Source organism: Eublepharis macularius, chromosome 4 (genome assembly GCF_028583425.1).
Source record: "Eublepharis macularius isolate TG4126 chromosome 4, MPM_Emac_v1.0, whole genome shotgun sequence".
Lineage (NCBI taxonomy): Eukaryota > Metazoa > Chordata > Lepidosauria > Squamata > Eublepharidae > Eublepharis > Eublepharis macularius.
Genome location: NC_072793.1, coordinates 62,376,969 through 62,387,016, shown reverse-complemented (window position 1 = coordinate 62,387,016; position 10,048 = coordinate 62,376,969). Strand labels below are relative to the sequence as shown.

The 10,048-nt window shown below is 45.7% G+C and overlaps 1 protein-coding gene across 3 annotated transcripts in view; it reads left to right on the top strand.

Annotated features, from left to right (window-relative positions):
• The first annotated feature begins 1,134 nt into the window (after window positions 1-1,134).
• Window positions 1,135-10,048, top strand: part of BOD1 (biorientation of chromosomes in cell division 1) — a 29,070-nt gene continuing 20,156 nt past the window's right edge. For all 3 annotated transcript variants that reach the window (XM_054978298.1, XM_054978300.1, XM_054978301.1), the window contains exons 1-2: window positions 1,135-1,470; window positions 8,134-8,258. In XM_054978298.1, coding sequence (XP_054834273.1) covers window positions 1,279-1,470; window positions 8,134-8,258 — 317 coding nt within the window. In that variant the 5' untranslated portion in view covers window positions 1,135-1,278. The remainder of the gene's footprint in view (window positions 1,471-8,133; window positions 8,259-10,048) is intronic.

Genomic DNA, 10,048 nt, shown 5'->3' with positions numbered 1-10,048 from the left:
CTTCTTGAAGGCCATTTTAGAGGATGAAATAGTACACACACGCACACTGCTGCTTTATCCTTCCCTCTATATCATAACTCTAGAGAGCCAGTGTGGTGTAGGGGCTACAGTGATGGATTAGGATCCAGGACACCCAGGTTAAAATCCCTGCTCTGCGATGAAAGCTCATTGGATGACCTTGAGCTAGTCAAATAGACTAATTTACCTCTATATCAGAGGGTTGTTGGGGAGGATATTTGGAGAAAAGAATATAAGCCACTTGGTGTCCCCATTGGGGAGAAAGGCAGGGTATAAATAAAATAAATACTCCAATTAGGGTTGCCAACCTCCAGGTGGTAGCTAAAAATGTCCTGGAATTAAAACTGATCTCCAGGTGATACAACAGAGTTATCCTGGAGAAAACTGCTGTTTTTGAAGGTGGACTCTATGGTATTGTACCCCACTGAGGTCCTTCACCTCCCCACACCACACCCTCCCAGGCTCCACCCCCAAAATCTCCAAGAATTTCTCATCCCAGAGCTGGCAACCCTAACTCCAATGCAAAATCAATACTAGGTATTATTTTATTAATTCTGTCACAGTTGCGCTCTCCCTTTCTACATTGGACAGATTACTCAAACTACAATCCTCAATAAACTCATGTGTGGCCTGATGTTTGACGTGCGAGTAAATCCAGCAGATTTAACTCCGAAGTAACCGTAGATACTACTACAGCCCTCCTGGCGAAAGCACACCATTGAAATGTTCTTTCAAATGAGACATGGTAAAAGCTCGAGCTGTAAGTGCCGGAAGAAATGAAGGAGACACTGGGGGGCGGGGGAACGGCAGGGAGTTGCTCCCTTCTGGGTAAAAGGCTTAAGAAGCAGCAGCATCACCTGAAGCCTTTGACGTCACGTCGTTCCGCCGACTGCGTAGTCAGAACCGCGCGCAGATCCAAGTCGTTTAGCGCGAGGCTCCGAGACGCCTACAAATTCCAGAAGGCTTGGCGGCGGGGGCTCCTCCGTTTCTTCCTGCCTGCCGGAGTGGAAGGCATCCTGGGACTTACAGTCTTTTTCGCCCGCTCTGCGGAGGCCTCGCTTTCCCGGCATGCGGAGGGAAGCCGTGACGCAGAAGGCAGTGCGTCCTCGGCGGCGACCGCCGCAGCAGTCGCGCCTCCATCCCCAGCAGTCGCGGGCGCCGCTGCCGCCGCCTCAGCGTCCTCCCGCTCCCTCCCCGGTGGCGGCGGTGGCAGCAGCGCGGTGGCCCCTTGGGCGGCGCTGGGAGGGCCCGGGCAGGGGGATGGCAGATCCGGGCGGGGCGTCCTCTGGCGCAGGCGGCGCCGGGGGAAGCTCCGCGGGCTCTGCGGCCACCAACCCGGCCTCGCTGCCCCCCGGCGATGCTCAGCTCATCGCCCTTATTGTGGGGCAGCTCAAGAGCCGCGGCCTCTTCGACGCCTTCCGCAGGGACTGCCTGGCCGACGTCGACACCAAGGTGGGGGCTTCTCCCTTCAGCCGCGCGCCCCCTCCCTGGCCCGGGATCGTCTAACGGCTCCCCCGTCCCTCAGAACCCTCCGCCACCAGCCCCTCCCCTGTGTCTGCGCGGGCACGGTGCTCTTTGAGGGGTGCCTCGGTGCGTGAGCTGGACGGCTTCAGCGCATCAATCTTGGTCCCTGGTTGACTTTATCTCTCGCTTGTTGACCATGAAATGCTCAAAGCGGCTTCTAGCACTTTCGGATTATCCTCTAAACTATTGGCCTTCCTCCCTGGTTAAGCGGTTTTACAAGGAAATGCTATGCATTGTTACTGCAGTCTGAGCCCATTGAAAACAATAGACTTAGTCTGGAGTAGCTATAAGTTTGCTCTGCCTCGTCCTCTCCCCATCAATTACACATAAACCAAAAGGAACCACCGTGGGGCCTGTGCTCAGCGCCCTGTAAGGCGCTTTAGGGAAATTGCTGGGGCTTTTGTCCTTGTTGTTTTTTAAGGGGACTCCATTCTAAATAGCTTTGGGAAGTATATGCTGAGAATACTAGAATTTTTAAACAAATATAATTGCTGGAAAAGGCAGACAAGACTTGCACAACAATATCTTCTTTTAGTAAGTGGTGGCTTCTAATGGGGTGTTAAAGTATTGAAGAAATACCAAGTAGCGTGTATGTGTGTATTGGCATCATTCACATAGAGTCCCAGTGGCAGCAATACATGGTGCTGTTTTATTTTCCCCCTTCCTCTCCTCTCCCCCCCCCCCCCGCCACCAAAAAAAAACTTTAGAAGGAGCTTGACTACCCTGTCTGATGCATGTTTAGTTGAAAGTAAGGTAATTATGCATAGGACAGAAACCTAAGATCATTTGAAATGTGTGCTCCTGAACCTGATTTGAATCCTAAGTCCTTTAAAAAAACACTAATCTGCCAAATCTGTTGTTCTCTTTATTAGAATCTGTAAAGGCTTATCACACTGTCTTTAAGGTATAGAAAGGTGCCACAAGATTCAGACAAATTTATTATGGCATAAGATTTCAAGAGCTGAAGACCCACTTTTTTAGATATATATATGAAGTGTTTGGAAGAAGTATACAAACACAAGAAGGGGAGAAGGTATTACTACAATGTAAGGCTAGAAGGCCATGGAAGCCAAGAGATACATGTGTTCTGTTGCATTGCAGAATTCAAATTAACCAAGACCTGATCAAACAGAATCAATGATTTTGTCAGTGTAGGTGTGTATCATTCCCGACTAGTGATGAACTGGCAAAGCAAGATCAACAGTACACCTCTTGGCTTCTGTTGATATTTGGTTGTGGGAGGGGGTTGATGAACTGACTGGGCAGATATTTTTTATTCCTTCTTATGGATAGCCTTGTGTCGTACACTTTGTAGTTATCTGCAGTTTTAAAGTTATGTTAAAGTATGGGGGGGCACAGAACAATGGAAACAGTAGTAGTAGTTTCTTGAAGGTAACTCTTTAGACTGTTAACAGAATATATTTATCTAAACGTTTGGTTTGGTGCACTCATTATCTTCCAGATTAGTCATCTTCTGAAACTGAATGATATGGCTATTCCCAGGATTCATTCATTTTTTCTTTATCCGTGGACACTTTCCAGATACGTTGCAAACCTTTCTTCTAAGGCTTGAACAGCAGCATTACTTGATTAGTTCCTCTTGAGACTTCTAAGAAGTCTTCCAAACACTTGAAGGATGTCTGAGTTCTGATGTTTACTAATATGGTTGATGCTCAAGCGACCTTTTGAGGACATCCACATACTTGTGATAGTTATTAGTGCGCTATAAAGCTCAGTTTCTCTAAAGCTTCCCTATGTGACTGCCTAGAGCTAATTCTTGGTCCTTGCGAGCTTCTGAGTGGATGGCTTATAAACCTAAACTTTTTGGTTCTTCAACATTTTGCAGCATATGCTTTGGTTCAGCCTGTTAGGATCAACTTTATTTGGTCAGATATATTTAGGAAAGTTGTCCTTGTTGATAATCCTGCCTGAGTATAATTCATGTATGCGCAAAGAATATGCTCTGGTTTTATTTGAGTACAATTATTGTAAAGCATGTTTTCACCTTCTATGGATTATTTAAAACATTTTTATGCTGCTTTCCCACTCAAATAAGATCCCCAAGGTGGCAAACATGAAAACACTTGAACATTAAAATAGCATTTAAAATAGTTCAATAAAAACATAAACATGCAACACCAAAACCAGGAGTGGTGGCTCTAAACAGTCATAGGGGATATGCCAAATGAAACACCAAATGGTGGGAAACAGCTGAGGGAGGCAGATGAATTACCCTGGGGAGGGAGTTCCAATTTTGGTACTACAACCTAAGAAGGCCCTTCCTTGGGCACTACCTGTGTAGCTTCAGGATGGTGGTGGCACCCAAAGCAAGGTGCTTGATGACCAGTCTGGATTAGTAGGTTCATATAGGAGAAGGTGGTCCTAAAGATAGGCTGGCCTCAAGCCATATGGGACATTAAAGGTCAATACAGCACCTTGTATTAAGTGTGTAAGCAAATTAGGAGCCAGTGCAAATAGAACAACACTGGAGTGATATGGCCTCTGTAACCCACTCCCATCAGCTTGCTGGCTGTAGCATTCTGTACCAACTATAGCTTGAAAACGGTCTTCAAGGGCAGACTCGTGTAGACTGCATCGCAATAATCTAATGTAGATGTTACTAGGGCATGTCACTATAGTGACAGGACCTTTCCTGCCTAGAAAGAGCTGCAGCTGGTTCACTAGCCAAAGCCGGTGAAAGGCAACCTTGGCCACCACTACCACCTGCTTATCTAACAGGAGGTCCTGGTCCAACAGCTACAAACCTGCTCCTTTAGTGGGGAGTGCAACCCTATCCAGAACAGGAGATAACCCAATTCCTGGGTCAAAACTTACCCCCAGGAACAGCACCTTTTGTTTTGTCAGGTTTATGTTTCCGTTTGTTTGCCCTTGTCTATCCCAAGACTGTCTTCAGGTACCAGTTGACAGTTTCCACAACCTCCCTGTGGGAAAAGCAAGTAGAACTAAATGTCATCCACCTATTACTGGAAACAGCCCAGATTTCCAGATGACCTCTCCCGCTTTACATGATGTTGAAAAGCATAGGGGACAAGATGGAACTTTGGGATATCCCAGCGCCACAGGACAGAATAGCAGTCCCCCAACACCACACTCTGAACCCTACCCTTGTGGTAGGGCTTGAACCATTGCAGAACAGTATCTCTCAGTTTTGACCTTGAAAGGAAGTCCACAAGGGTACCATGATTGATGGTATCAAAATTGAGAGGACCAGAGAATTAGCAGGGTCATGTCCCCTTGTCCATCTCCTGGTGCAGGTCATCCACCAGGGCAACCAAGGCTGTTTTAGTCCCATGATCAGGCCTGAAACCAAGTTGGAATGAATCCAAACAATCGCTCATGAATTCCTGAAGCTGCCCAGACACTACTTGTTCAGTCACCTTGTTCAAGAATAGTATGTCTTAGACTGGATGATAGTTGTTCAACTCTCCTGGTGCCACAGTAAGTTTTTTTAGGAATGAATGCCCCACCACCCATTTCAAGGCATGGGTGACTACCCCCTTTCTCAGGGAAGCATTTACCTGCCAGCGCATCCCCACACACATGCGCACACTAGATTTAAGCAACCAGGAAGGATCAGGGTTGTACAAGCATTTAGTAGGTCTCAATTCCCAGACTGGACAAGCTGAAAATTGTCCCATGCATCTGGACCATCCAATCTTGTCACTGCTAATAATAGAATCACAGGGTTGGAAGGGACCTTTAGGGTCATCTAGTCGAACCCCATGCACAATGCAGGAAATTCACAAATACCCCCCTCCCCCCCTCTCTCTCTCTGACAGACAGACAGACCCTTACTCCATGCCCCTATGATGGCAAAGCACTGTCAAGATCCGCCTTACCCTGGGCATGTAAGAAGGGGGCCACGAGAACAAAGCGCTGATGTACTCTTCCTGCCCTCTTTCTCATGATCTGCCTAGGTTCACAGAATAAGTGCTGTCAAATGGCCGTCTAGTTTCTGCTTAAAAACCTCCAGAGAAGGAGAACTCATCACCTCCCAAGCAAGCCTGTTCCACTGAGGGACTGCTCTTAACTGTCAAGAAGTTCTTCCTAAAGTTTAGCTGAAAACTCTTGATTAAATTTCAGCCTGTTGGTTCTGGTCTGACCTATGGGGCATCCTCTAGATGGCAGCCCTTCAAGTACTTGAAGATGATTATCATATCACCTCTCTCTCATCTCCTCTCCAAGCTAAACATGCCAAGCTCTCTCAACCTTTCCTCATAAGACTTGGTCTCCAGACCCCTCACCCTCTTCGTTGCCCTTCTCTGGACATGTTCCAGCTTGTCTATATCCTTCTGAAAATGTGGTGCCCAAAATTGAACACAATACTCTAGGTGAGATCTAACCAGAGCAGAGTAGAACGATACCATCACTTTGCACAATCTGGATGCTATGTTTCTGCCGATATAGCCCAAAATTACATTTGCCTTTTTAAGCTACCACATCGCATTGCTAACTCATGATCAATGTATGGTCTACTAAGACCCCCTAGATCCTTTTCGCACATACTACTACCAAGACAAGTATCCCCCATCCTATAATTATGCATTTGAATTTTCCTACCTAAATGCAGAACTTTGCATTTATCTCTGTTGAAATTCATTTTATTTGTTTTAGCCCAGTTTTCCAGCCTGTCAAGATCATCCTGTATCCTGACTCTGTCTTCTACCATATTTGTCACCTCTCCCAATTTAGAATCATCTGCAAATTTAATAAGCATTCCCTCTATTCCTTCATCCAAATCATTTTTAAAATGTTGAATAGAACAGGTCCCAGGACTGATCCCTGAGGCACTTCACTTTTCACTCTTCTTCCAGAGGATGAGGAACCATTAACAAGCACTCTTTGGGTACAATCTGTCAACCAATTATAGATCCACCTAACAGTAATAGGATCCAACCCGCATTTTACTCACTTGTCAACAAGGATATTATGTGGAACCTTATCAAAAGCCTTGGTTGGTATAGATGCAAGAGATTTTATCTGCAAAGTGCTTAGCAAAACTTGCAGTGGGCTGCAGAGCAGTCCATCTCTAAGTTGGAGCCCAATAGACCCCAGACCACCCAGAAGAGCTCCACAGGTCTACACTGTGCAGATGCACTGATGGTGGAAAAATATTCTTTCTTTGCTGTCCTCAGTGCTTCAGAGTAGGCTTTACAAGGAACTCTAGCCCATGCCTTCTTGGATTCATCTTGAGTCTTCCTCTGCTGTTACTCTAGCCATCTCCCTTGTATCTTCATTGTCCAGAGCCCCTCAATAAACCAATAGGATACCTTTGCTCATAGACGGAGAGGGTACCTAGAAGCAATCATGTCAATTGCCCAGGTTATTTCTCATTGCAGAGGTCATCAAGGGTTTTGATAGGAGCATCAACCATATCAGCAGGAAAATCCCTTAATGCTGCCTGGAAACCATTTGGATCCATCAGGCTACAGGGGCCAAGGGTGAATCATTTTAATCAGCCTGTCACCCCTGTGGAATCTTGGTATCTGTGTACGTCTAAATGCCAGCAAGTAGTGATCTGTTCCCTTTGGATGGATCACCTTCCTGCTCAGAGCAGAGCATCAGATTAAGAGTGTGACTTGCACAGTGTGTGGGGCCTGTCATTACCTGAAATGGGCCCATTGTTGTCATGGAGACCATAAAATCTTGAGCTGCTCCCGACAAGGTTGCCTCACCATGGATGTGTTCCCCAAGACAACTAGCATAGGAGTTTTCACTACTGCCTCTGAGACCACCTCCACCAGCCCTAATGGGGAGACTTGGGCAGATGGGAGGCAGGAGTACACCAACAAAATCCCAAACCTTTCTCTCACTCTCTACACTAGATACACACTTTCAGAACCAAAGAAGTCCTGGACAGGGCATGGAGCCAGGGGGATAGAATCCCAATAGACTACAGTGACACCCTGCCAACCAGGCCTATGCTGATGTATCACTGAGTACACCAGGGGGGATGGGGGAGGACAGAGATAGAAGAGGTTAACCCCTCCCCCAGCTGGGTTTCATGATAACATTGCAGTATAGTTGCAAAGACAAAAGTGAATCTGACATAAGAACACAAAAGAAAAGCTAATTCTGCATCGTTTCCCCATAACCACCAACCAGATGCCAGGTCACAGAAGCCAAAGTCACCTCCTGCTTCTGCCCACCACTTCAGCCTCTGAATATGGAGGTCCCATTCAGCCATCATGGCTAGTAGCTACTGATGAGCTTTTCCTCCATGAATTTATCTAAGCCCTTTTTAATATCATCTAAGCAAATGGATGTCACTGTGTCCGGTGACAGTAATTGTGTTGTATGAAATAGTGCTTTATTTTCTCTATTCTGTATCTACCACTCACTATTGAGTCACAAGCTTCATCATATTCAAGTGTTCTTGCATGCAAGCTAAGGCACTTTGTTCCAATGTACTTTTTGTTCCTGCACTAAAATTATTTTGTCTCAAACTATTCTAAAGGGGGAAAACAGCACAACCTGTTAAAAGTTAATGATAGAATACAAGACTGTGCTTCATGGAGGGGTTGAGCAAGATTATCTTTGGGTATGTATTAACTGGACTATTTTGTTTAGCCAGCCTATCAGAATTTGAGACAGAAAGTGGACAATTTTGTATCTACTCACCTGGATAAGCAGGAATGGAACCCAACAATGAACAAAAATCAGTTGCGGAATGGCCTGAGGCAGAGTGTGACTCAGTAAGTAAAATGTTTTTGAATAATCATTCAGCTCAAATCATAAGTGGGCATAAAGTTAATTTTGTGACGTTTTCCCTTTTAATGTTGATAGGCTTTATAGAGGTAAGTTTACCTAGGAGATTGAGGTTCTTGATAATTTGAAGTGTTAGTTTACAGCTGTGAGATTAACAATGGTGTCCTAAGCAGAGTTACGCCCTTTTAAGCCAATTGACTTCATTGGCATTAGAAGGAATCAACTGTGCTTAGGGTTGCAGTGTAAGTGCTTGATAGCCTCTTGTTAGTCAGTGTCATGTTTCTACCAGAATGGGATTTTTAGGATACTGATTGACGTGCTTGAGCATCCTTTATATCTCCAGAAGAAAGGGACATCTTGCTAACTTGTGGCATCTTAGGAATGCTTTATTTTTTTACTTGTTTTCATCATGAGGGCAGCTACTTGAACATCCTAGGTGGCTTTATTTTATTTTTGTCCAGCAGAGAGCAGTGGCAACACACCAGTGTCTTTCTGATTTCCGGAACTGTTGCTGTAATTAATCCATTATGTTCCACACAGCATGAGCTTTTTTTGGTAGACATCCAATTGTTTTAGCCATATGCTCTGCATCATATAAAATCGGTGGTACTTTAAATGCCTTCACTTTCTGTAAATTATTTACTGGTTTATAAGGTATTGTTTCCAAGAGAAAAGAGAATAATGCATATTGCTTTGTGACTACTGTAGGTGCTGGTTTACAAATGTTTGTAACAGTGGACACCCTGAAAAAGGCAGAAAATACCATTTGAAAACTAGATATTACAAGTAGGGGCCAAAAATAAAAAGTTGCAGGCTTTGTCAGGGTGACATGAGGGAGGGAGACGAAATGGGACCCCTTTTATAAAGATCATTCTCTGCCTCCCCTTCTCAAGGATCTTTCCCTGTCTTTTTCTCCCCTCCCCTCCTCAGGGGTCCTTCGTTTTGTCTCTCCCCCTTTCTTATAGATCTTTCCCCATCTCACAAGAATCAATCCCCTTTTTCTCCCCGCCCCCCTTACCTGCTGCCCACCTCCCAAGCAAATACCCTTACCCCCTCATTCCTTGGCTCCCTCCCAAACACCTTTAACATTCCCACCTTCCCTGTCAAATATCCTTCACCTTTTCCCCCTTCACACTCAAAAAACCTCCTCCCTTACAGGGTTGGGGGTTGATGAGCTCAGAGCTGGCCCTCCCTTGGCCAGTGAGGTCTCATCATGCTGCTGTGTAAGGAGAGTGCTCCAGCACTTCCTGAGGCCCAGCGCTGGGTGGGCATGGCGCTAACTGCAGCAGCTCACAGCTGCCGCACCCGGTCTTGGAGTGGCTTGGTGCCACTGTGTCTATACCTGGGAGAAGCACAGGCCAGCATGTGGGACAGTTCCCCCTTCTCCAGCTGGAACGCACCACTGCACATGTGCAGCAGTTGGGTAAGTAGTTTGGGGGGCGGATTTAAAAACCCCTGTTTTTTTTTAAATGTTCTAGATTTCTACAACCCTGGGGGATTCCCCAATGTTGCAGAAGCATCTGATTTTTGGCCTAGTGGCCCCAATCTGCAAATTTAATTAGCTGCTGGGGGAAGGGGGGCTTGACTGTTAGAATGTAAGATACTGCTATCTAGAGAGCTAGAGATCTAAAACTGTCAGTAGTATGTTTCAAGAAATTGTTGTCTGGTGCCCAGAATGAGGGGTGGGCTGCCTTTAAAAGGCAGAAGCTTTAACTAGTTAATCACTACACATATGATTCTTCATCCCTCTCATCCTTCCCCCGTGATTTCAGAGCAG